At 39.7% G+C, this 27,312-nt stretch overlaps 1 protein-coding gene across 5 annotated transcripts in view; it reads left to right on the top strand.

The window, feature by feature from the left end:
• Positions 1 to 2,845: 2,845 nt before the first annotated feature.
• GTF3C3 (general transcription factor IIIC subunit 3) overlaps positions 2,846 to 27,312 on the top strand; it is a 28,768-nt gene continuing 4,301 nt past the window's right edge. The window contains exons 1-17 of one of the 5 annotated variants that reach the window (XR_010591343.1): positions 2,846 to 3,075; positions 5,659 to 5,761; positions 7,081 to 7,271; positions 8,344 to 8,467; positions 9,034 to 9,225; positions 11,580 to 11,745; positions 12,508 to 12,655; positions 13,816 to 13,888; positions 15,088 to 15,180; positions 16,408 to 16,511; positions 17,064 to 17,235; positions 17,853 to 18,055; positions 18,816 to 18,917; positions 20,021 to 20,156; positions 21,150 to 21,387; positions 21,893 to 22,083; positions 24,267 to 24,491. Coding sequence is in view for 1 of the 5 variants with exons in the window: in XM_065560871.1 (XP_065416943.1) it covers positions 2,974 to 3,075; positions 5,659 to 5,761; positions 7,081 to 7,271; positions 8,344 to 8,467; positions 9,034 to 9,225; positions 11,580 to 11,745; positions 12,508 to 12,655; positions 13,816 to 13,888; positions 15,088 to 15,180; positions 16,408 to 16,511; positions 17,064 to 17,235; positions 17,853 to 18,055; positions 18,816 to 18,917; positions 20,021 to 20,156; positions 21,150 to 21,387; positions 21,893 to 22,083; positions 24,367 to 24,491 (2,463 nt within the window). In the remaining 4 variants the exon portion in view is untranslated. The remainder of the gene's footprint in view (positions 3,076 to 5,658; positions 5,762 to 7,080; positions 7,272 to 8,343; positions 8,468 to 9,033; positions 9,226 to 11,579; positions 11,746 to 12,507; positions 12,656 to 13,815; positions 13,889 to 15,087; positions 15,181 to 16,407; positions 16,512 to 17,063; positions 17,236 to 17,852; positions 18,056 to 18,815; positions 18,918 to 20,020; positions 20,157 to 21,149; positions 21,388 to 21,892; positions 22,084 to 24,266; positions 24,492 to 27,312) is intronic. The other 4 variants (XM_065560871.1, XR_010591344.1, XR_010591345.1 and 1 more) reach the window with 4 other exon arrangements.

Below are 27,312 nucleotides of genomic sequence, written 5' to 3'. Positions count from 1 at the left end.
AGTCTTCATTACAGTGCTTTGTATTTGGTTTGGAGATGTGTGGAATTTAAAAAAAAAACACCACTTCAGTCATTACAGAAACCCATCTCTTTGTTCTCTGTTTGTACAGCACCTAGCACAAAGGGCCCTCGTCCCTGACCGGGGCTCCTCGGTGCTACCACAATACAAATAATAACCTTTTTAAATCTTCATGAAAGAAAGATAGACTCATCAGATGTATACATCTGAGAGAGATCCCAAGATCATCCTACTGAAAAAGGCAGAAGATAATACAAAAAGAGCCTCCATAAACGTGGAAATAAGAAAAACCCTGTGAAGTCCTAAGACATACATTATTAATGTCATATTCAAGGTCTCATTCAGATACACAATAGCCATCAGAGTACGTAAATGTTTTGGCTTTTATGTTTTGATAGGAATCTCATAGTAAAGAATCCCTATGATTCCCACAATTTAGTAATTAAACTAATAAATTATTCGTAAGAGCCCATCTTACTATTTCTGCTCTGACCATTCCTTATGTAGCTGAACCATTACAGATTTCCAGTACCATATTCTAAAATGGCATCAGGAAATCCTGCATTCAGATTACCACAGGTACTTCTCATTTGGAAGGTACAGCATTGATCCTGAGAAGACTTTTACACACATGCTTAATGCTCCACATGTGAGTAGTCCTACTGACTGAAGTTAAAGGATGAAATCCTGGCCCAATTAAAGTCGATGGCAAAAGTCCCATTGACTTCACTAGGATCAGGATTTCACCCAACTTGAGCACATGGATGAGTCTTTGCAGAATCAGAGCCTAATCCCTTGTTTAATAATAGGTATGAAATATGGAGGTACTAGCTCCACTGTTGTTTCAGTACTGACATGGTCACCAGCTATAGGTGCGCACTTGTAGAACCGGGACAAGAAGGCAGGCCACTGGCTTCAAAACACAGGCATCTATCATCTAAACTAAACTCCTTTAGCTGTTAGTCGTTGAAAGGATTTTATTTTACAAACCAGGTATGTAGTCTGGACCCATCTAGCCCACCAAATGGAGAATTTTTTTTTTCTTAAGGAACAGGAAACTGACTAGCATATTTAGAAAAGCCTATAGAAGTTGATGTAAGTTAATGCAACTCAGAAGCTAGAATACATATCTGTAAGTGATTTCATCTGTTTTATAATACAATAATTGCTCTAGAAACATAATCACTGCCCTATTCCAGATGAGTCATAGAAATGGTTCTGCTACTCTGTTTCCACTTGATGAAAAGAAAAGAAAAACTACAGATGTCTTTCCTCCAAACAATCAATGTAATCCGTAAAACTGGAGTTATTAAATATGCATCTAACCTTTGTGTATTTCCTGTATCAGTTGGCTCATCTAACACTGCCTTTCATTTTCACTAATACAAAGTGAGGGCAACGTGGGTGTAAACTGTTCTTATTATGACTTTGTAGCATTTCATAATACTTAGTCCTGCTCTGAGTGCAAGGGACTGGTCTCTTTCAGTCCTATAATTCTATGATTCATACACACTTTGAACTGTGCTGCACAAGAATCTGACTTAATCCTGAGCAAATCTAGGGTGCTTTCCCAATATAGATTTCCATAAATATTTACATCCAATGGTATCGTTATAAATTAGGGAGATAGACTTCTTCCTGGATAGCTGCATCCATTTATTTGATTTATCTGTGGCCTTCTAATATACCTATTGCTGTAGTTTATGTTCTAGTCGTAGTCCTTCACTTCCTTTATCTGGTCAGGATTCAGTAACTCCGGTCTACTGTGATCTTTGAACCACTTAAAACAGTACAAGGAATGGGAGATGCCCTTTCAGCTATCAATACCTTCCTTAGAGGTTTTTAAGGTCAGGCTTGACAAAGCCCTGGCTGGGATGATTTAGTTGGGAATTGGTCTTGCTTTGAGCAGGGGCTTGGACTAGATGACCTCCTAAGGTCTCTTCCAACCCTGATATTCTATTATTCTAATATGTACCTCCTTGATGCAAAGACCACTGAAGTTAAAGGAAAGACATCAATGGAAATAGACTTTGGATCGGCCCCATACAGAACACTGGGCTGTAAATAAGGGTTTATTATGAAAAGAGTGGTGTATCTGGGGTAATTTTAGTGTTTAGGAAAGATGTTGGGTAAACTCAGTACAGGAAATGCTTAAGTTCAGATCCGTTGGGAGGTGATGCATAGCAGTCAGTACACTTACCGGCCCACCCTGACAGCTCTGCCTAATGTATGCAGTGTTGGTGTAGTGCTGTCAGGCCCTAGGGTGACCAGATGAGAGGAAGAAAATATCGGGACACATGGGGGAGGGGGAAGTCCACCGGCAGAGCAAAAAAAAAAAAAAAAGCGGAGTGCTGCCGGCGGAGCGAAATATCGGGACAAATTGCGTCCCGACCAAGCTTTGGTCGGGACGCGGGACAAACACCTAAATACGGGGACGGTCCCGCTTTGATCGGGATGTCTGGTCACCCTATTAGTCCTAGAATATTAGAGAGACAAGGTGAGGCAGGTAAAATATCTTTTATTGAATCACTTTCTGTGGGGGAGAGAGACGCTCTCCAGCTTCCACCGAGCTCTTCCTCAGGCCGGCCACGAGCTCGGGGTCGCACCCAGGGCCAAGTGGGATCAGGCTGCTTAGCATCACTACGTACCCCGTGGGGAGGGAGGGGCAGGACAGAGCGGCCCCTGACCCTGACCCTGGCCCCACCCTCCGCCACTTGTGGCCCCACCCGCCCAATCCCCTTCCACCATCGCCCTGCTGCCCCCCTCCCTCTGTGCCTGGGAGACCAGCGGCTTCGCATCCGTACCGCGCATGCTCAGAGCTCAGCCAGCTGGCGCTACCCCGGAACTGTTGCGCGGCGGCAGCGAGCTGCGGTCGGACCCGATTAACAAGGGACGCGAGTCCGTGCGCGAAACACCCCCCCGTCCCCGGGTTCGCGGCGTAGCGGCAGGCGCGCGATGTCGGGCTTCAGCCCCGAGCTGATCGATTACCTGGAGGGGAAAATCTCCTTCGAGGAGTTCGAGAGGCGCCGAGAGGAGCGCAAGAGCCGCGAGAGGAAGGTGAGGGGCCCGGCCGCTCCTCTCAGGCGGGTCACGCCGTTCGTTGGCCCGTTAGAGCCGCCCCCGCCCGGCCCCGGTGCCCCTTCGCTGGGAGGCTCCGCGCGCGCCGCACCGTGGCCGGCGCGTGTGCACACTGTGCGGGCATGCGGGGAGTTACAGGGGCCCCAGGAGTGGCTGGGAGCCGCCGTGTCGAAAACTGAGTGCATCTAGCAGCGGGGGGATGGCCGGGGGTGTGTGTGTGTGCGCGTGGGGGGATGGCCTGGAGGAGGATGAGTGGCTGGGGAGGGTGCAGGGTAATGGCCTGGGGCGGGGAGGAGAAGGGGGGAATGGCTGCTGGCTGGGAAGTTTGCAGGGCAATGGCCTTGGAATGCGTAGGGCGGCTGTTTTAATGACAGAACCAGGCTATATAGAGTTGTTTTTGGCAATCTCAGTCTTAGGGTACGTCTTCACTACCCGCCGTATCGGCGGGTAGCAATCGATTTATCCAGGAGTGATATATCGTGTCTCGTTAAGACGCGCTATGTCGACTCCGGAACTCCACCAGAGCGAGCGGCGGTAGCGCAGTCGACGGGGAGCCGCGGCCGTCGATCCCGCGGCGTGTGGACCTCAGGTAATTCGATCCAAGATACTTCGACTTCAGCTATGCTATTTGCGTAGCTGAAGTTGTGTATCTTGGATCGATCCGCCCCCTAGTGTAGATCAGCCCTGCGGGTCTGCTGTGCTTCCTGCAGCAGGCAGGGCACAGACAGGGGATGCCCAGCAGGGTATAAATAGCAGTGTAGACAGTGAAATGGTTTAGGCAAGTAAAGTGCCCTATGTTCCCATCTCCCATGGGTGTGTAGCTTACACAAATCACTACATGCCCAAGCAGTGCCTATCACATCTACACTGCAGTTTTTGGCAGTGTAGTGTCCACAGTGTTGTGTCCCTGCTGCCAGAGCTTTTCCATGCCAGAGTGACCGTCCCTGCTGTGGGGAAAGGCTCTGTCAGTGGGGAACTGCTGGAGCCTTTCCCTGCTGCCAGAGCCTTTCCCCATTACCTCCCTGCTGTCAGAGCCTTTCACTTTGGTATGTAGGTATGTGCTGCAGTGACACGTGTGGGCGCAGCCTAACTTCCACCGCGGCATGTAGCTACGCATATAGTGTCTGTGCTCTTCATGTGGACATTGTTAATCCATGAAATACTTTGTGCATTTTGAACTTAATTTATGATCTTGAGATACATGTGAGAAATTATTATTATTTGATAACTGTTAAAATAAGAGTCTTGTACATGGCCATGTTTCTGGAAAGACAAGGGCAATTCTTGGTGAACGGAGCCCGACGCCATAAGAAATGGCAGTTACTTTTGCAGAGTGGGTAGGTGTCTGGCTCCGAAGAGAATCTTGGCATTCCCTGGCAGGAATGCTGGCACACTGCAGAGTTTGGAGTGGGTTAAAATTGGAGAAAATGAGGATTATACTCAAAGTTCCCTCAGGAACATGAAGGCCACGCATTTTTCATTCCCATAATGAAATAAATATAATTTTGTACATATACAAAGGTTTTGTTTTGATTCATTATTCCTGACTGTAGATTTGCTAGCAGGAGTTGTCTTGTTTTATAAACGTGCTATTTTTGTAGACTAAAAACTGCCCCTCTTATTTTCTAGGCAATTTTTGTTTAGTTAACGAAAAGAAACGTAGATTATGTTGGAAATTTGGAACATCTGATATTTTCTTTTTCTTTATGTAATTTCATGATACAAGAAGCAACTCCTTCAAAGATTATTGAAGTGCTCTTTTCATTGCTTCATTTATTTGTATATTTTCCATTATATTCCAACTACAGTAAATAGGAGAGCCATTGCTGTGGGCCATTGAAATTGCTGTTCCACAACAAAAATACTTTGTTCCTCCAGAGGAGGCCTTACTGGTCAGGAGAGCATTACACCATTTTTATCCAAAATTTTTAAGGGTCATAGGATATCAGGGTTGGAAGGGACCTCGGGAGGTCATCTAGTCCAACCCCCTGCTCAAAGGAGGACCAATCCCCAACTACTTTTTTTTTCCCCCCCGATCCCTAAATGGCCCCCTCAAGGATTGAACTCACAACCCTGGGTTTAGCAGGCCAATGCTCAAACCACTAAAGAAACTATTAATTGCAACATCTAACCATGTAGTGGTTTCAGCATTGCATTTAATTTTGATAAGGGAGGCAAGCTTTTAAAAGTATTCATGATGTTTGTTTACAGTTTTGTTCACTTGGATAGTCGCACCTCGTTTTTTTGTGAGATGTTGGGTACCATATAATCTTATTCCAGTGTATTTCAATACAAGCCGTATTCTTCAAGAGACTTCATTCAAAACTAATGTAGGACAACAGTGTACAGTCAGAATTTGAGTTCACTTTGCACTGATGAGAACAGAAGTTTCTTAAAAGCAATGTTGGTGCCTGTTTTAATGGAATAATATAGCATCTGTTCCATCAGCAATGCAAAAAGCCAGAAACTCATAGTCTAAATGCCAGTAATTATAAACACAGGTGGAACAGTAAAATTAAATTAATTTTTGCAAACCTTGTGACTAATTTTGTTCATATCTAGGATGGAGAAAGTGTACCTACTGAGGAAAATACATATGACCCAGATGCTCCATCGACATCTGGAAAAGGATCTGGTAAATCCCGGAGTCACAGTGAAACGGAAGGTACGTGTCACTATGCTGGCTTAAGTGAAGAAATGTAAAAATCACAGTATTTTGTTGCTGAAACTATGTGTTCTTTGATAGGTTACTGTCAAGGCTGATTCCCCACTCTGGCACTTCGAGTGCAGAAGGTGGGGGCCCGCAGGGACTCTAAAAATTAATACTGGCCACTCCAGGCTTGTATTAAACTCCCAAGGTTACAGATTCTCTCTGACCTTGGATGGGTAGATGCTGTCACCACCCAAATGCAAAAAACCCTTTTTACCCAAGAAGGCGCACTTGGGAATTCCTCCCTGTGGGGTACCCTCAAGCCCTTTCACACCCCCTCCGGGGAAGAGCTGAGAAAGAAAACAAAGGAACTCAGCTGTTACCACCAGCAAATTAAACAACATGTGCACAAACCTCTTAGGACACAAAAAACCAATCCTGTTCTTAAAAAAGGTAAACTTTATTAAAAACAAAAAGAAAGAAAATACATCTGGAACTTAGGCTATTGCTAGATTTAAAAAGAGCAAATATAATAATTAAGCATCAAGAATGGTTTTCTTGAGGTCCAGCTTAAAGGTTACAAGCAAAACAAAAGCATCTGGGGTTAGCACAGAGGAGTCCACAAGCCAATTTGGGGGGGGGGGGGGGGGAAGAAACCTAATTGTGTCTTTCTAGACGTTTTCTGATCTACTTACATATCTGGGGTTTCAAATTGAGTAGTTTTAGGTATGATCTGATGATTTCCATACCTGGTTCACAGCTTTTTACATCATAGCTTCAGCCCCGTTTTGCTCCGTCCCCTCTCCGGAGAACAACGGACAGACAAAAGGGGAGTCTTGTTTCAATTTTAAAAAGTTGTAGCCTTCCCATTGGCTCTTTTGGCCAGATATCCACTCACTTCCGTTTACCTAGGCATGCAGTCAGACTTTTTAACCCTTTACAGGTAAAGCAAGTAGAGAACCGCTACTAACAGGGATTTTATAGCTAAGAGGCTGGCTGGGTGTCCATAAAAGGTAGCCCTCCCCCCCGCCCCCTCCATTTATCACAGTGACTTTTAAAAACAGTTTACAGTTCGTTCAATTAGAGAATGTATGTATGAAATGTTTGTTCTCCATCATATCCAAGCTTGCCATTGCACCGGTGGGTGCCCTGTATCTCCAAGAGGCAGGCTCAGTCAATCATAGGGGGGAATTGGGGAAATTATGGGGGGGGGTCAGCAACAACCGTTGCAATTCCATTTGTACTACTAGCAGTATTTTAGACCTGACTTAAACATCAACACACACTGATTCATCAGGATGTATTGTAAATCTGTTCTGACTCTCTTCAACCAGGAGAAACGACAGATGGGGTCAGTAAATCTGTCCATCGGGTCTTCGCTTCCATGCTAGGGGAAAATGAAGATGAGGAGGAGGAAGAAGAGGAAGAGGAGGAGGAAGATGAAGAAACCCCTGAGCAACCCACAGCAGGAGATGTTTTTGTATTGGAGATGGTGCTTAATCGAGAGACCAAGAAAATGATGAAAGCAAGTATTTGCATTTAAAAATCTTCATGTAGTCTGCATGATACCACTGAGGCACAGTGAATACATGTTTTCTGTAGCATCATTTTAGAGACATGGTGCTAATATTTGAAAACTTAACTGAAAATGTTCTAATTGATGTCTCCTGATCCCTTTTAACTGTTTGATTTGTTTACATGTCTGTATATTTTAAAAGATTCCTGCTGGTTCCTGAGTCGGTTTGTTGACTGTGCTTTATATAAGCTTCCTTCAGCTGTCATTGAGATCTGTCATGCTTGGGTTTTGAGCTCCATGTGCATTTACCATCCTCAAGTTTTGGTTTAACTGAACTGTTCTTGTTGCAGTGAGATTTCACCAAAGTCACAAATTCAGCTGCAGAGTCCTCCTCTTTTATCCCAGCGTGGGGCTGCTCATAAAAAGGCACTTGGTTAAAGAATAGGGGAATAATTTTTAGTTTTTCTATAATTAGATTTTAAACTTTTATAAATGGATGTTTACACAGTGAGCTACCAAAATGAGTTCTGACAGTTGTATCAGCACCACTGGTACTGAAACAAATTTAAAATATTTCATATTTGTTTAACAAAAATTACAGATGTGATTGATTGATTGATTTTGAATTTGGGCATAATAGAATAGGGATGGCATTTGAGCAGTCCAAAAATAATCGGACAATTGACCAGTCAAGTAAAGCCAAAAATGGTCAAATATTTTAGAGCACTAATTTATTAGAACAGTAACCGAAAAGAGTAAGGCTTTATGATCTTCAGTAGGCTTAGCCTTAGATGCTTATGCCTAATTACAACAACCAAGTTACTTAGCAGTTATTTTAACTCAGAAAAATGCAAAACACAGTGAAATGAGGTTATAAAAAAAGAGAGACGTACACCATGATGTAATCTAAAAGGTATGCCACCGCCTACATCAGGGCATTCTTGTTAGAATATTTGACAATGTTTGACCTTGGTGAAATAATAGGCGGTCAATTTGATATTGTTGGACTGGTCAGTTGATCAGCTTGCCAAACCTATTATGGTATATTTATATTTGTTTCTATTATAATCTTTCAATTTAGGAGAAAAGGCCTCGTAGTAAACTTCCTCGAGCCCTCAGAGGCCTCATGGGAGAAGCCAACATTAGGTTTGCTCGAGGGGAACACGAGGAGGCTATACTGATGTGCATGGAAATCATAAGACAAGGTATTTCAATATTTCGTGGGAGTGTGTGAGCCATCAAAAGGAATAAGATTTATGTGTAATTTATAGTATTCATCAAGGAAACTGTAAAAATTAACTGTTGCTTCATTTAATATCAGATACTGCAGCATCAGGAACTGGACTATTTGTAAATGGTTCTAATACCAAATTAATGATATGAATACTCCTAGCTCATCTTTAAGCACTCTCTCTCTCTCTGTTGTTGTTGTTTGTAAAAAGAAATTAAGACCCTGTTCCTGCAAAGACTTATGCCCTTGCCTAGCTTTAAGTACTTAAGTGCCATTAACTTTGCAGAATTGGGGTCTAAATGGCTTGTAGAAATAGTTTGCTGTATGGATAAAACACTATATAAGGTTGTAGTAAAGTTTAGTCAATTTGTTTAATTGCACATAAGATAAACTGGGAGATTGAAAGTTTCTTCTTTGTTTTAACAAATTAATTGAATATTTCATATACTTCTAATGTGCATTATTTTCAGAAGCCTAAATTATTTTATTTCAGGTTGGTTAAAAAGTTTAAAACTTAATGAGTATTTTTGTCTTTAATAGCTCCTCTTGCTTATGAGCCATTTTCTACTCTTGCCATGATCTATGAAGACCAAGGTGATATGGAGAAATCATTGCAATTTGAGTTGATTGCAGCTCATTTAAACCCTAGTGACACTGAGGAGTGGGTTAGACTGGCAGAAATGTCACTAGAGCAGGACAATATTAAACAGGCCATATTTTGCTATTCAAAAGGTAATGTAATGACTATTTTACTATTCCTTTGTACTTGTGGTAATTTTATTTGATAATGTAATGATATAATCATTTGATTTGCTTTAGCTATCCCATTCAGTTTTCTGTTCACTGAGATTGTGGTAACGTTGTTTAAAACTGATTTGAACTTTGTGTGTAGGCATATCTCATTCTACGAGGTCTGAGAGTTTTTTCTTCTTACTAAAAGTGTGTGGGAGCATTAAAAATCTATGGATGATCGAGCAACCCCTTTTGCTGTGTATTGGGAGAAGATAAATGTAATAAACTTATATATTTGAAAGCGTTACATTAGTAGCTAATGTACATACTAGATAAGTCTATTGGATTTGGAGTGTTAGAGGAGACCGTTCCTCAGGCTGCAAATATTGTTTTCTGTACTATTTTTCTTATTTTCCAAGATGATACTAACACGTGTCACAGGCTTTATCATATCTGAATTCTTTGCTTCAGTCTTCACGGCTGAGAATGTTAGGGAGATTCCCAAACCTGAGCTGGCTTTTGTAGGTGACAAATCTGAGGAATTGTCATAGATTGAAGTTTCACTAGAAGAGGTTTTGGAATTAATTGAGAAACTTAACTGTAACAAGTCACTGGGACCAGATGGCATTCACCCAAGAGTTCTGAAAGAATCAAATGTGAAATTGCAGAACTAACTAACTATGGTTTGTAACCTGTCCTTTAAATCGGCTTCTGTACTCAGTGACTGGAAGATAGCTAATGTAACGCCAATATTTAAAAAGGGCTCTAGAGGTGATCCCGGCAGTTACAGACCGGAAGTCTAACGTCAGTACCGGGCAAATTAGTTGAAACAATCGTAAGGAATAAAATTGTCAGACACATAGAAGAACATAAATTGTTGGGCAAAAGTCAACATGGTTTCTGTAAAGGGAAATCATGTCTTACTAATCTATTAGAGTTCTTTGAAGGGGTCAACAAACATGTGGACAAGGGGGATCCAGTGGACGTAGTGTACTTAGATTTCCAGAAAGCCTTTGACAAGGTCCCTCACCAAAGGCTCGTAAATAAATTAAGTTGTCATGGGATAAGAGGGAAAGTCCTTTCATGGATTGAGAACTGGTTAAAAGACAGGGAACAAAGGGTAGGAATAAATGGTAAATTTTCAGAATGGAGGGGGGTTCTCCTAGTGGTGTTCCCCAAGGGTCAGTCCTGGGACCAATCCTATTCAACTTATTCATAAATTATCTGGAGAAAGGGGTAAAAAGTGAGGTGGCAAAGTTTGCAGATGATACTAAACTGCTCAAGATAGTTAAGACCAAAGCAGACTGTGAAGAGCTTCAAAAAGATGTCACAAAACTAAGTGATTGGGCAACAAAATGGCAAATGAAATTTAATGTGGATAAATGTAAACTAATGCACATTGGGAAAAATAACCCCAACTATACATACAATACGATGGGGGCTAATTTAGCTACAACTAATCAGGAAAAAGATCTTAGCGTCATCGTGGATAGTTCTCTGAAGATGTCCACGCACTGTGCAGTGGCAGTCAAAAAAGCAAACAGGATGTTAGGAATCATTAAAAAGGGAATAGAGAATAAAACGGAGAATATCTTATTGCCTTTATATAAATCCATGGTATGCCCACATCTTGAATACTGCGTACCGATGTGGTCTTCTCATCTCAAAAAAGATATGCTGGCATTAGAAAAGGTTCAGAGAAGGGCAACTAAAATGATTAGGGGTTTGGAACGGGTCCCATATGAGGAGAGATTAAAGAGGCTAGGACTTTTCAGCTTGGAAAAGAGGAGACATGATAGAGGTATATAAAATCATGAGTGATGTGGAGAAAGTGAATAAGGAAAAGTTATTTACTTGTTCCCATAATATAAGAATTAGGGGCCACCAAATGAAATTGATGGGCAGCAGGTTTAAAACAAATAAAAGGAAGTTCTTCACACAGCGCACAGTCAACTTGTGGAAGTCCTTGCCTGAAGAGGTTGTGAAGGCTAGGACTATAACAGGGTTTAAAAGAGAACTGGATAAATTCATGGAGGTTAAGTCCATTAATGGCTATTAGCCAGGATGGTTAAGGAATGGTGTCCCTAGCCTCTGTTTGTCAGAGGGTGGTGATGGATGGCAGGAGAGAGATCACTTGATCATTGCCTGTTAGGTTCACTCCCTCTGGGGCACCTGGCATTGGCCACTGTAGGTAGACAGGATACAGGGCTGGATGGACCTTTGGTCTGACCCAGTGTGGCCATTTTTATGTTCTTATGTATCATTCAGGTGGATAGTCAAGCAAGCATAGTGAGCCCAGACTTGCATTTGTCTAAGCCACGTACAGTACTGACTACTTGTTGTTATTGTCGTAGCTCTGAAGTATGACCCTACCAATGTGCGTTATCTGTGGGAGAGATCAAGCTTGTATGAGCAGATGGGAGACCATAAAATGGCAATGGATGGCTATAGACGAATCTTAAATCTTCTGTCCCCTTTTGATGGAGAACGCTTTATGCAGTTGGCCAGGGACATGGCGAAGTAAGTTCATTTGCCAATAGCATGACTTGATTTTCCAAGATTGAAAGAAAACTGATTAATTTAAGACCTTTAGAAAAATCATTGGGAATTTCTTCTTGTGACTTCTTCAGCCTTTAAAATAATGCTCTTTCTGTAGAACCTAGTTTGTTCAGGATCCATGCCTGAAATCAGGGACTAAAGCCTTTTCTGGACAGTATTACATATCCAATAATTAGCACTGAAATCAACTGTTTGATTTATTCAGCAAATCAGTTACTGCTCTGTGCCTCAGTTTTCTCATCTGTAAAACAGGCTAAGAATAACTTACTTCATCTCACAGAGGCCCAGCAAGGCTACTTCTTTAATAATTTAAAGCTCTTTGAGATCCGTGGATGGGAGTTGGTGTAAATATGCAAATTAGAGTTTCAGCTGAGAGTACCTTAATACAATAAAGCCTGCAAACTTGGTTACTGGGGGGGGGGAAGCAGGAGAAAACTTTTTAAAAACCCAATAAAATGCTAGCATGTAAGAGAAAAACTAATGATAAAAATCAGTTAGTCAAATGGTAAAAAAATTGTCACAAGGTTGAAAAATCTGTCCCTTTTCACTTAAAAAAAATTGACTTGCTCTAATAAAAATTCTCATAAGGAGAAGACAAATGAAGAGAACAAGGGAACATGTTCAATATCTACTTTTTTTTGGTGAGTCTCTTAGTTGACTAGTTTTCATAATATGCGTAGCATTGAAAATTGTCACTAATATCTCATACCCATATTTTTATAGGAGTTACTATGAAGCCAATGATGTCACTTCTGCTATTGAGATAATGGAAGAAGCCTTTACTAAACATCAGAGCCTCATCTCCATGGAAGATATAAACATAGCGGCTGAACTGTATATCTCCAACAAACAGTATGACAAAGCTATGGCGGTATGAGAATGAAATGCTTTTGTGTCAGGTTTAACAGTTTTGTGCCCTTTAGAAGGACAGATTTTATCTTGATGTTATTAAGCAATATAGTTTTTCCAGTTTTGTGATAGTTCAGCAAGTCAAATAAGTTAATATTCATTACTCCAGTGCGTCAGTAATTAGCATTGAAATTAAGTTTGATTTATTCGGTAAGAGGCAACAGAAGATTTGTATGTTGTTTCTTGGGGAAGGTTTTAAAAATGTGATTTTCTTTTCCTTAGATGTATTGATCTGGGTAGCCTGATGAAGCCAATGAGTCGTGATCGATGTGTCTATGACACATCATCACAGATTATTCATAGTTTAGGGCAAGAAGGGACCATTAGATCATCTTTATGACCTATAATACATCATAGGTCATTACACCCAGTTACCCTTGTGTTGAGCCCAATAAGTTATGCTTTAGTCAAACACAGGTAGTGCTTGGCTAAAGCATATCTCCCAGAAAGAGAGACAGATTCGATCCGAAGACCTCGCAAGATGAAGAATACACCCTCCCCTTGATAGTTTGTTCAAATGGTTAATCACTCACTGTTAAAATGTGTGCCTTATTTCTAATTTGAATATGTTAGGCTTCAGCTTCACGCCATTGGTTCTTGTTATGCCTTTCCCCGCTAGATGAAAGAGCCCGTTTGTACCTGTTATTTTTTTCCCCATTAAGGTATTTAAACACTGTAATCAAAGCACCCCTTCTTTTTGGTAAACTAAACAGATTGAGCGCTTCTCTGTCTTTGACTGATAAGGCATTTTCTCCAGCCCTTCAGTCATTTTTCTGACTCTTCAACTTCTCTGGTTTTTCAAGATTCTTTTTAAAATGTGGAAACCAGAATTTTACCCATAATACCGGTATCAGTCTATGCCATATGCAGAGGTGAAATCACCTTCCTGCTCCTACTCACTAATTCTCTATGGAAGTCTAAATATTTTACATCAAGACAGTCTCTGTATTAAGACGGGGTTTAGACTCTGGAAAGAAAAAATTGAAAAACCCTGTATTAACTACTTTTTGCATGGGTTACTCTGGCTATGACCACGTTGTGACGCTGTTTACTTAAACCAGTTATTTTATGGGGCTGATTTTATTGTTTCTAACAGGACATGAATTGCTCTTCCATTTTTAGGTTATTACGGATTTTTCAGGAATTGTAGTTTCAAAGAAAGTGACTGAACAAGGCTCTTCTGAGGAGAATAAAGGTAACTGGCAAACAAACAGCTAATAGGATGCCATTGTCAGTGTAATATACCATCTCCCTTATAGTGCATGTTTTTTTGAGCTATTCAATACTTCTAGATTTTTCTTGAAAAGCTCTTCATTGTTGTATTGAGTGACACATGGTCTATTAAACTTTTTATAGTAAATTAATTTTGCCCATAAAAGCCAATTGGCCACTTTGATGTGGTGACTCATTAAACCCATGGGCTGCTGCTGTCTAGGGTATAATATAATAGGTGGCTAGTTAAATTGCTAAAACTCCCACTGAGGTTTTCAGATCAGATGATTTACTTCTCTTAGATAAATAGCTTTTGAAAAACACTAATTTAATAGCATCTTGACTCAAATATCTGTCTTTATACTAAATGAGATAAAACTAATTATGTTCTTTATAAACCCTACCTGTGCAATTACAAATTCAAGTCTTTTGGTTTATGCAGATGTATAAATACTAGCTTGGGATCATAAATTTGCTTCCACATGAAAGCCATTGCTTGGTTCTGAAAATGTTTGTCTGCCGTCCTTTTAAATGGTTTGTCAAGCTGAAAAATGATTTTTTTTTTTAAATAAATAAATAAGCTAGCCCAGGCCAGTAATATTTGTCTGTGGCTGACCAGTTGGTTTAGCAGTGAAGTCCAAACCCAGTGCAAATACACCTCTACCCCAATATAACACGAATTCAGATATAACGCGGTAAAGCAGCGCTCCAGGGAGGCAGGGCTGCACACTCCGGCAGATCAAAGCAAGTTCAGTATAATGCGGTTTCACCTATAACGCGGTAAGATTTTTTGGCTCCCAAGGACAGCGTTCTATTGGGGTAGAGGTGTATAAGAGCTAGTCCTGCACTCCCTTTTCAGGCAAAACTCCTCAAAAATCTTCTCACTACTAAACATAAATAAGGAGCAAAACTACTATGAATCAAAAAATAAATGCAGTTTATTATGTCATGCCAGATCACATAGTTATTAGGACAAACCTATACAATCTGCTAGGAGCTTGCTTTCCCTTTTTCCCCGCTCTACTTTTTAAAGCCCTTGTCACTGTGCCATCTTTTAAAAAGATGGCCTATTTTTCAGTAGTTAACAAAAAGCTACTAATCAAATGTAGACACCAAATTAAATAGTTTTGGATTCACTGAAAACTGCTAATGAGTTTAATCTGATTTTTTGTTTCCTGTCAGACATGAAAGATGTAGTGGCTGTCGTGGAAATTCAGGAGAGTCAAGTGGCCGTGATTGACTATCAAGATTTTCCAGCTGAATCCAGCACTGTTTGTAAGCAGTTTAATTCTGAATCTAGTGTAAATGTGAAACCTGATCATGGTCAGTATTCAGCTTTTGAAAGTCTGGGCAACAGTGAAGGTTTTTGACAGGAGGGATGTTGGATTTAGTCTAGAGAAGACTCTTGATCTGCCTTTCTCCTTGGTTGAAAATTACTGCCTCCTACCCTGTCTACCTTCACATTTTAAAAACACCCAGTTTCCAGAAATTATCCATTTTGAAACTGCTGTTTTGTGATGATTTTAAAACATGTATCAGCAACTAAATAATGATAATTATTATACTTGGCATATCTGGAGTCCTTTATTTGTTCAAAGAAATGTACAGACATTGACTAATCCTCACAACTGTGACTTATAGGTCCTGGAAGTGTGTATTAGACGTGAAATGGAGTTTATTATAGACCTGAGGAGTCTGTGAATGTATTTGCGGTTCATGTTGATTGATGGTGAGGCATGTTAGGTTGATCCAGATTTGGTGAGTTCCTTGACATTTAGTGATTGCGTTTACAGGAAGTACATTTGAGCAACCGTAACCCCAAATTAATTAACTTTTAGTGTGGGATTTCTATACGATTTAGTAGTTAGTTAACAAGAGTAACCTCTTTGACATGTACAGCACACTTGCCATTCTCTCCTTATTGCCGTCTTTGTAGGTATTACTTAGAGAGTTCTGTAGGTATGTGCTGTGTATGTTACAAAATGCAGAAAGAGTTAGTCCCTGTTCTTATAGGGCTTGTGGTCTAATGTGGAAAAGTAGCATATGCAGGACTACAGTTCACTTAATAGTAAAGGAGCTGGGGACACTGATGAGTAGGTCAGTATAGGAAGGCTTTGTGAAAGAAGAGAGTTTGAAGGAGGAGAGGGAGGGCACTAAGGACTCTGGTGCTGAGTATATCCTGCAAGGTGCAGAGCACCTTCAACTACTGCTGAAGTCAGTCAAAATTGATGGCAATTCGTAGGCTCAGGTGCTTAGGTCACGGGGAGCAGGAAGTTGCTTCAAACATCAGGGAAAGCAAGAAAGAAGTGAATCAGTTAGGACCTGATCTAACACTAATTGAACCAATAGAAAGATTTCCATTGACTTTTGTGGAGCTGAATCAGGACCAGAGACGAGGGTGCGGAGAAGTGTAATGAGGAAGAGGGTATAATAGAAAGGTTTTGAGGATGTGGTGTCATTGTTAAAAGCTGTTGTTTCAGAACAAAGTGTTGTCTTTTGTAGCTGAAGATAAAGTTAGCTGCTCTATACCTGATGGAGTTCCAATAGACATCACAGTAAAACTAATGGTGTGCCTGGTTCACCTGAACATCCTAGAGCCACTCAATGTAAGTAAAAACTAATACATAGATAAAATGGGGGTAATGTTGGTAAATCATGTAATGTGGTGTTCTCACTTTTTCATGAGTGAGGACTTAAGTTTGACAGTATGTTTTTTACTGTTCATTTTTAAAAATGGCCACAAAGCTAGGAAGGTCGTCACAAGCATTACAGGAGGCATGTAGGATGGATTTTAAAAATCATAATTATAATATAATCTCAAGACCTCTCACACACCATCCTGATGGAGCTTTTACAAGGGTATTTGGATGTGAAGTTTGCCTTTCCTCTATCAGAGCCAAAATAACATTGTTCTTTTAGGAACCTATCCTGAAATACTAATCTCATTTTTTCCCTTTGAAATCACATAAAAATGAAGGGTTCAAGTTTCAGGATGGACCACCTATGCACATTGTTTCAGATGTTGAATAGAAAATGTAAATATTCCATTGCCTTCCAATATAAAATGGGTTAGCACAGTAATTGTTTATGTATGTGGCTGGTCTTAATATTTCATTTTTACTTGTTTTTTTTTATATTATTATTTTTTTGGGTGGAAGCCTCTTTTGACTACTCTAGTGGAGCAAAATCCAGAAGATATGGGGGACTTGTACCTGGATGTTGCAGAGGCGTTTCTGGATGTTGGAGAATACAATTCAGCACTACCACTGTTGAGTGCCCTAGTTTGTTCTGAAAGATATAACTTGGCTGTAGTTTGGCTCCGGCATGCAGGTAACGACATCGCAATACTGCTTAACACTTCTGACTGAAGAGTAGAAACTCATTTCCATATGATGCTAATAACATTCTGGTGACATTAGTGCTTTAAAGGCCTGAAACTGATAGGTGCTTTTGCAGTGCTGACCACCATCATGTCCCATTGACCTCTTAGGCCATTAGTTAAGAATGTCTGAACATTGGATAGAGAGTTCATATGATAAATTGTCATAAGTGTCTACCATGCTGTAGTTATGATTAGAGAATATCACATTTATCCTTGTGGTGGAAGGTTTTCTTTTATGGAGGTCTCCTTCAAGTGTGTCCAAAAATGTTCACATTGATTGAAACAATTTCAACATAAATATTAAGTTGAACAAGGGTCTTCATTGTTAAGACTAAACAGTGTTTTTTCTTTTAAGATTCTGCAGGTTAAATGACACTGTTATTCCTCAGGTACAAGATACTGTATTGTGTGTTCCTATTTTAATAATATGTGCTCAGTGTAGTTCTATTTGTAGAGCACAGCAAAAGCCTGTGTGTGATACAGAACTAGTCTGGTTTGTACGAAAATAGGCACAGTCTCACTTCTGTCATATAAGCATATTTTATTTGTTGATGTTTATTTCTAGAATGTCTAAAAGCCTTGGGATATATGGAGCGTGCTGCAGAGAGCTATGCAAAAGTTGTTGATCTTGCCCCGTTACATTTGGATGCAAGAATTTCACTTTCTACACTTCAGCAGCAGCTGGGTCGGCCTGAGAAAGCTCTGGAGGCTCTGGAACCAATGTATGATCCAGATACATTGGCACAAGATGCTAATGCTGCGCAGCAGGTAGGTGAAATGCTATATAATGTGTCTTGACTCTTTTGTCCACAGTTTTGGTGTACATAATTCTGTTACGGCAAGAATGTATTGCTAAATGCATTTCTTTGGTAAATTTCCTCCATGGCATTTAGAGTGATTTTGTATACTCTGTAAAGACACATTGTAATTTTAACGCTGGTAAAAGATGCCAGCTTGACAATACTGGAGACTGTGGTCCATCTATCTACAGCACAAGTCACAATAGGGGTTGTGGTGAAACGTTCCCTACTGTGCTCCAGAGGGACCACTGCTAGGGTCAGGAGGGTATCTCACGCTACATGTCTGTTTAATCCCGACTCCCAGAATCTAAATTCTAACTCTGATTTTTGCGTGCTGTATGACCACCTGTCCAATAGGAACTGGACTAAAGACCAGTCACTTCACATCAGCTGTTCAACAGACATTAACTTTTGTTTACTACTGATCTGATTGTAAGTGGTGACGTAGTTGATAGGTTCTGTATCCCATTTCCAATAGCTCCTCCATCGAATAAGATCTATACAGATTTTCTTCTAAATTTAAATGATGAAACAAAACAACTATTATCCGAGGGAAGTTTTGATTTTCCTGTGCTGTCATTAAGCTTTTACTACAGTTTTCTAAGTATTGTTATTTTCTTTTTTGGTACTGATACTATACTAGCAGCCAGAAAAGTAATGTTTATAAAAACACTTAGTGTAGGTAGTGGTAGTTTATGACTTAATTAACTCTGCTCAATGTTATCTAGGAATTAAAGTTACTGCTCCATCGTTCAACGCTGTTGTATTCTCAAGGCAAAATGTATGGTTATGTGGACACTTTGCTTACCATGCTAGCAATGCTATTAAAGGTAAGTTAATTCTTGTAGCCAAGCTTTACTGGAAGGGACAGACATGTCCTGTTTAAGCCAAAGGATAAATGTACTCAAAAGTATTAGAAATGTATAGAAATAATTGTAAACCGATATCTTGTATATGAAATATCATAGTTTAATATGCCTGCATCATCATCTGGTATACCTGAGTCTTTCAGAGGTACCCCAATCAAAGCCACTAGGTATCTTTTGAGAATTAGGCCATTAATTTGTAATCAAAATAATGCTCTGTTCTGTATAAGCAGAACTTCTATTGTATGCGTTAAACTACTGATATGCCTTCTTTACGGATACTCCCTATTAGTATATGACATGTTTTTAGTGGTATTTTCTCACAAGTGTCTGCATATGTTTCGTTAAATGAAATATACACTAGGGTCTTTACTGGATGATTTCAAGATTGTTTCAGGTCTACAGTATCCCTGACTATGCATAGAACAATCAGAACATAGAATCACTTTTTAATCTTTGTGGTAGACAGTATTGTGTTTCACATATAGCTACCGTAAATTACACAAGCAACATAAGATGAATTAAAGTGGAATTATTTAAATAACTTTTCTTTTATGTTCTTGTTGTTCTATTCATATCATAACAAAAATATTTTTAGGTAGAATTTACTTAGTTTGCAAGTTGTTACTTTTTGTTTGAGTTTTGTTATATTCAGAGTTCCATTTTCCCAAAATTGTTACAGTTTGGGATCACAGTCACTGTACCAATTGGATAGTTGACTGTCCACCTGTTTCTAAAATCTTGATACTGGTAGCATGGCATCTTGTTTAGTATGCCTCTAGGAAAGAAGTTTTGATTCGGTTATAAACAGAAGTCTACCAACCTTCATAAAATTCAACTCCTCTGGAGAGCTTTTATCTTTCTTTTTTGGAGTCTAAACAGGAACATGAAACAATGCTAAATACAATCTTATTGTTTGTGAACAATAGTCAAGTATGCTTCTGCTTATTATGGCATAACTGATCTGAAAACTATTTTTGAACACAGCTAGAGCGAGATGTATTGGCAACAGGATGTATTCATATAATCAGAAACTTAGAATGGTTGTCCTTCATAATTGTTTCCAGGTAGCAATGAACAGAGCTCAGGTGTGTTTGATATCTAGTTCCAAATCCGGGGAGAGACACCTTTACCTTATGAAGGTGTCTAGGGATAAAATTTCAGACAATGATGACCAAGAGTCTGCAAACTGTGATGCAAAAGGTAACAGACTTTTAAAAAAAATAAATCATGTTAATTTCCTACATACCAAAAAATCCTGGAATTATGTTACATTCCAAATCCTTATTCAAATGTACATGACTTTATTAGATCTGATTCACCCCCATGCTTTATTCATACAGTCAGGGCCGGCTCTAGGTTTTTTGCCGCCCCAAGCGTGCACAGAAAAAACCAAACCCCTCCCGGAATGCCGCCCCTGGAATTGTGCTGCCCCAAGCACGTGCTTGGTTTGTTGGTGCCTAGAGTCGGTCCTGCATACAGTGCCTAATTTAGACTCTGATCCTACAGACTTTACTCAGATGAATAGTCTGATTGAAGCCAAGGAAATGACTTTCATAAGTAAGGACTACTTGAATGGGTAAAGGTTGCAAAATCTTGTTGTTAACATGAAAGAGAGTATATTAATGAATGAAAGTCCATCAAGCCAAGCTTTGCCACAAGCGTTGGGACTGCACGAGCCTATATTGATGGGCTTAGGAAAGTCATGTTTTCCCCTTATTTAAAAGCAAGTTACTCTAATCTGACAGGCAGATAGTATAGTCAGTACTGCTGCTAGGGGAAAAGTCTCTGTAGGCATAACAATATTTAAAAACAAAACAGAATGCTTTGTTTTCCAGCTAGATCCAAACTGTGACTGATTCAGACTTGTAGTTATTTAGCATCATCAGGTGAATGGGGAGGTTTTTAATGTGTGTTTATGTAATACTGGAGCAGCTTGAATTGCTGCTGTTTTAAATTCTGAAGTTCTCACTTTAATGGTTATGGGTTTGTTTAAAAACCAGGTATTTCATAAATTGTGTTATGAAAGATTTCAAATACCATTGAAATGGATTCCACTCTTAATGTAAAAGACTCTTTGTTCAAAAAAACAAATAAAAGTTTAGGCTGAAGTTTAAAAAGCCTGTGTGTGAGTGTAAGTCTTTAGCCCTTTAAGACTTGAATTTCCTTGACTGATGGTGTTTATTAATATTTTAGCAATATTTGCTGTGCTCACAAGTGTGCTGACAAAAGATGACTGGTGGAACCTCCTCCTGAAAGCCATATACTCTTTGTGTGACCTTTCCCGATATGAGGAGGCAGAGCTGCTGGTGGATTCCTCACTGGAATATTATTCATTTTATGATGATAGGCAAAAGCGCAAAGAGCTGGAGTACTTCGGTCTTTCAGCTGCAATTCTGGACAAGAACTTCAGAAAAGGTTACAACTATATCAGGTGAGAAGCATTGAACTGTAGCTGATCACAACGTTGTGTTTTTTAATGGTTTGTATAATGATTTCGATTGAGGTTGTAGTTACATTGCTGAGAACATTTGCTGTTGATGTAATAGTTCATTTCTGAATTGCGGGTGGGATGATCTTTTGTTTCTAAAAGAAACTGAATACTGTTTACTTTAAATTTGCCTTAAAAGCAGATTCATTGACTGAAACGATAGGGCTTTTTGGTGTCCTTTAATTGCAAAGCAGTGTAATACAGTAACTAGCTCTATATGCAGTGCAGCTCTTTGGTCATCTTGATGTACATTATGAAGGTACTCTACAAGCTTTCTTATCCCAAGTTTTGTCTCTTTTACTGATCTAACGTTTACTTCTGGGAAGTCCAAAGTGAAAGAATAGTCTTAAAGCAAATTGTAGCTCCTGTGGCTTCCCCTATAGATTGTTCGCTCACTGATTTATTGCATATTTACATATTCAATAAATGCTTTTCGCTCACATTTTAGGATAATGCTAATGGAAAATGTTAATAAACCACAACTCTGGAACATCTTCAATCAAGTCACCATGCATTCTCAGGATGTACGACATCATCGCTTTTGTCTTCGATTAATGCTGAAAAATCCTGATAATCATGCACTGTGTGTCCTAAATGGGCATAATGCATTCGTATCTGGTAGTTTCAAGCATGCTCTCGGTAAGGCCATCATTATACTGTACTAATATCAACAAGTATGACCTTTGGGGGTGTGAAATGTTAATCTCCTGTACTTATTTTTACCATCAAATTTCTCATATTTTGAGTGTATTTTTCAAAGTAGAGTGAATGTGCCCTTCAGGTAGAAAAAAAATCACTGTATTTATTTCCTGCTTCAATAAATGAAGTACAGTTCTTAGTGTTAGTAGGCATTTTCATACTATTTAACCATTTGGTAACAGAATCTCTGAGCATTACTGAATGGACTGGCAATGTTTCAATATTTGGTTTAAAATATATATGGTATACGTGATTTAGAAGTTTTCTAACTAACCTGCAAGAAAGATAATTAAATGATGACACTAAGAAGGAAACAGGCCCATTTAATCAGCAGTATATGGCAAATGTGAAGTTTCAAGTGTTTGTTCAAAGGAACATTGCAGGGTTAATTTAAGAAATTGTCATCAGCCTATGCAGTTTCAGAGAAGAGCAAGTTACTAACAATACAGGTCTGTCGCATCTTACGCGCATTTAACATGCGCGATTTCAGCTTTACACAGTCGGCAAAAACAAAAACCCCAAAAAAGGGAAAAATAACAATTTTAATACTATACCTGTAGTGCGGGCGATTTCGCCCACCATTCAACTCAGTGTAATTTTGACTATACGCGGTTTTCGCTTTACGCGCTAACTGCGGAACGGAACCCCCCGCATAAGGTGAGACTCGCCTGTATAATTAAAATAAACAAGAAGTTGCCATTTTGCCAGTCTCCTTATATAGATTAGGGCAGAGGAATTTCAGGTTCTGATAGCAACCACTCAGAGTCCAAAGGTGTGAAATTAGTTGGTGGTCTCAGCACAGTTCTTAATGGATATGAATCCACATAAAAAAAAAAATCAACATCCTGCTTGGAACTCCTTTTGTAATTCTCAGTAGAGTGACCAAGGACTGACTGGTCCTGGAGCTTGAACCCACCCTCCCATTCTTAAGAGTGGTACCTCAGGTTAGTGTTGAGGCACACTGGAGGTGGTCAAGTGGGAGGTCTGTATTGCCACTATCCATGTCTTACCTGTATTGTGGATAACCATAGAAGGCAGCCAGAATGTTCAAAGTAACTACTGATTTTGAGTGCCTCCATTTTTGGCTGTCTAACTTGAGAGACTTCAAATGGGTCTGACTTTCAGAAAGTGCTAAGCACCCACTCTCTGAAAATCAGGTGCCTTTAAAGTATCTAAAGTTGGGCACCCAAAATCACCTACTCTCTTTCGAAAGTCTTGAGTGAGATCCTTGCCCTGTTGAAGTCCGTGGGAGTTTTGCCATTGACTTCAGTATTTCACCCCTTCTTCTTCTTCTTCACAAGGCTGACTGTTTGACATCTTTCTCAGCACTAATATTCAAGAAAAAGAAAATGTGCGGAATGAACCTTTTGAAATTAAAATTTGTGATCCATTAGAAAGTGGCATTTTCTTTATAAAATGACAATAGGAAAATAAGATGTTTCTTTCTTGTCAAGTAACCACTAGGCACTCAATCAGAAACATTGACCATGTTCTGAATTATGATAGTCTTTACTCTTTCATCTAAAGAGCATTAACCAGGCTTTAAAATAAATATGCAGGAGAGGCCTAGATCTTTAGTTGGTGTAAATCAGTTTATACCATCTGGGGCTCTGGCCCACGAACTCTATAACAAAATTAGTTAATTTCACACTTTGTTCATTGTACACATTCAGTACATACCATTTAATTTCTTTTCTGCTTTTAAATAATACAGATCTTTATTATTATAAATGTTTTGTTTTTAATATGCTAGAAGCAACCAGTTCATCACCTGGTGTAAATTATCATAGCTCCATTGACATTAGTTAAGCTATGACAATTTATACCAGTTGAGGATCTGCCCCAGGTCTCTCAAAAGAAAATTCATTAGAAAGCAGTATACACCAAAAGTGTACAGAATTTACTCATGATGTTTCAAAAGATATTGTTGCTGTTGCACCTTGCCATTCTAAGCTCCAACCCCAACAAGACCCTCTTTCTCCTCTCTCAGTAAGTCTTTGTTTTTATTCTGAATGTTAAGTATGGTATCTGAGATCTGCTGCAACTCGTATTCTCCCTCTTTCCTGTTTTGATGCAGTCATTTTGAAATCTGATTCTCTTTCTTGTTTCTTTCCTTTTTTCAGTTCACACTTCCAAAAAAGTGTTGGATTTTTGGGGAGAAAAAAAAAAACGAAACCCAGTTTCAGAGAGAGAGTGTCAGATCATTTATTCTGTTTCTCCTAGGACAATATGTGCAAGCCTTCCGTACTAACCCAGATGAACCTCTGTACAGCCTTTGCATAGGCTTAACTTTCATCCATATGGCATCTCAGAAGTATGTGTTAAAAAGACATGCTCTTCTTGTACAAGTGAGTTATTTTGTTCTTCTTTGTGCATAGCACATGGTGTCATTTAGTTCTGTCCTGGCTCACACAGTTACAGCTCTGACACATTATTAGAGCTGATAGACATTTAAAAAATAGATTTAGGGTAGGATTTTCAAAACCCTCCAAGTACCTTAGGAACACGTGTCCCAGTGACAGTCAGCTTGTGCTCCTAAGTCATTTCAGTTCTTGAAAATCTCCCCTTTGTGAATAAAAGCAATTCAGTTCATTTTGTTGTGACTTGGGGAATATTTAATTATTTGCATATATTTAGGCAGCTGCAATGTATTCATGAAAATATAAATAATTTCAGCTTCACTAGCTTTAATATGGATGTTTATTCATCTGACCCTTGTGCTGGAAGTGAAGCATTCACTACTCTGGTTTTTAAAAACAAGAGTCCCTTACCCAACCAGGGAGCAGGAACACCACCAAATGACTTAGATGACTAACCACGAATAATGTAGCTGAAGCAAACAGTTCACAAATAACCATAGGTTGAAAATTTTGTCCAAAATATTTGCTGAAAACCTACAAATGAAGGGACGCTCATGGGAAGATCATCATTCTGGATTGATTCATGAATGATTCATTAAGCAAAACGGGCTAATTCCTAGAGAGCATGAGAAATAGTTTGGCAGCTCTACCAACTGTACAGTAGGGGGGGACAAGCATCCACCGGCTCCGGGGAAAGTTGGCACCTATGCATAATGGTATTAAAGTGATTTAACTTTTGATATACTGCAATGGCTCTGCTCAGTTGTATACCTGGCTTGCAAGTTTTGTACAGGAAAGTGTGTGGATAATCAGCTGTGCATAAGACCACTATGGACAAATTGCCTATGAAATTTCATTTCTTACCCTAAGCCCGTGAAGAAAATGTCATTGATTTAATTAAAAAAAAGTAACAAACTAATTTGCATCTGGATATTCAACCTTATAAGTCAAATTTCAACCCACATTCTTTTTCTGAAGCTATTTCAGCTACTGTCTGTTTTTAAAATATGACACACATTGAAAGTGCTAATCACTGTCCTTTCTGCTGATTTCTCCTGGATCCCTGTATTCAAATTTAGGTTAATAACCTTGAAGGTTTACACGGATTCCTGGATTTGCATGGCCCACAAGGAGACTCTCTTCTTGGATTGCAGCTCCAGCACAACCCACCCTATCTTCTTCCCCCTTCAACCCGTCCCATTTCTTCATGTCCTCGCCTGCCAGACAGCCCTACACTGGAGCTGAAGCTTGTGGATCAGGCCCATTTCTTGGGCAGGCACGATCCTGATTTTCTTCATTATTTCTAATCCCTCCCTCGGAAAATCCAGTTTTTTTATTCCCTCTCCTCCTCCTCCCTTTACCGTTCAGTGAACCAAATGAGGCTAAGAGCTCGGGCCAACAGATTCCAGTTCGGGGGCATGAAGTGAGGCACCTAAATAAGGGGCCTGATTTTTAGAAGTGCTGAGCACTTGCAGCTCCGTTAATTTCAGTAGGAGTTGCAGGTGCTGAACAACTCTACAATCAGAGCACTTGTTTAGATGCCGAGCTTTAGGCATTCAAGTTTCCATACTTTGGCCTAATTTTAAATATGTTTAACCACTTTTTTTTCTCTGTCATAATCCTTCCTTCCTATCTCTGTTACTGACGGTCTCCTAAGAATATACTTGAAAAATGTCACCCGCCTTTCTTTTTGTGTCTCTGCTTTTCTCATTTCGTATTCACCCATGTTGAGGGGTTTTAATCTTGGCTTGCTTCTAAGTTTGTTTGTTCAGTAGTTCACCCAGACAGTGACCTAGTGGGGACCCTAATTATCATGATTAGCTGTTAGAGTCTGAGCTAATTCCTTACTGTTGAATGAGCTATTTTCTCTGATTATCAATAGTGGCTGTAGAAATCAAGCCCTCTGGTTACAGCAGAGGCTGCATGTTCCTGTGTGACATCAAAATGAGACATAACTCTTGTAATTACTATACAGTAATTTGTGTTCCATTTTCCGCCTCCTCCTGAACCCAATTTGATTTTTCCCAAGACTCTTCCAATTGAAAAAGAGAAATATTCTGGTGAATTTTAATCTGAAAATGATTGTGTTGAATGTGTTCTCTTTGGGAGGTGACTCAGGTCCTAACACTATTCACCTTTATAGCACTGTACAGACATTAGCTAATGAATGCTCACAGCAACCCCGTGAGGGAGAGAGGCAGGCAAGTGTATCATCTCTCATTTTATAGATGAGAAACTGAGGCACAGAGGTTGAATGACTTTACCAAAGTTACATAGCAAGTCAGTGGCAGAGGTGGTGATAGGGATGGGGGCAGTAGATCCTTCTGAATGGGGGGGCAGAGGGAGAGCAAGGGGAATTATCCAGTGCTTGGCGCAGCGGCAGCGCACAGAGCCTCATGGCCCACCTGCCTAAAAGCTGGACCCGCTGGTGGCCACTTCCGGGGCGCAGCAGTCTGCAAACAGCTCTCTATGGGAAGATTCAGCTAGGAAATTGCCCAGCACTCAAGTGCAACTTCCCTCTGGAAAGTAAACCCAAGATAATATCGTCTTGTGCTGTCTAGAAAGATCTGCACAGCGCAAGCTCATAAAAATTCGCTCTGTCCTTCAATGTGGAGAGAGATATGCACAGCTTCTCTCTCCCCCCCCGATATGAATTGCACAAACTGGGTTATGTTATAAACAAGAAATAAGTTTAACTATAAAAAGTAAATTTTAAGTGATTATAAGGGATAGCAAACAGAACAAAGCAAATTACTAAGCAAATAAAACAAAACATGCATACTAAGCTTAAAATCTTAAAGAAACTGGT

This window comes from Chrysemys picta, chromosome 11, assembly GCF_011386835.1.
Source record: "Chrysemys picta bellii isolate R12L10 chromosome 11, ASM1138683v2, whole genome shotgun sequence".
Classification (NCBI taxonomy): Eukaryota; Metazoa; Chordata; order Testudines; family Emydidae; genus Chrysemys; species Chrysemys picta.
Note: the sequence above shows the minus strand (reverse complement) of the source record. Positions and strands in the feature narration are given on the sequence as shown.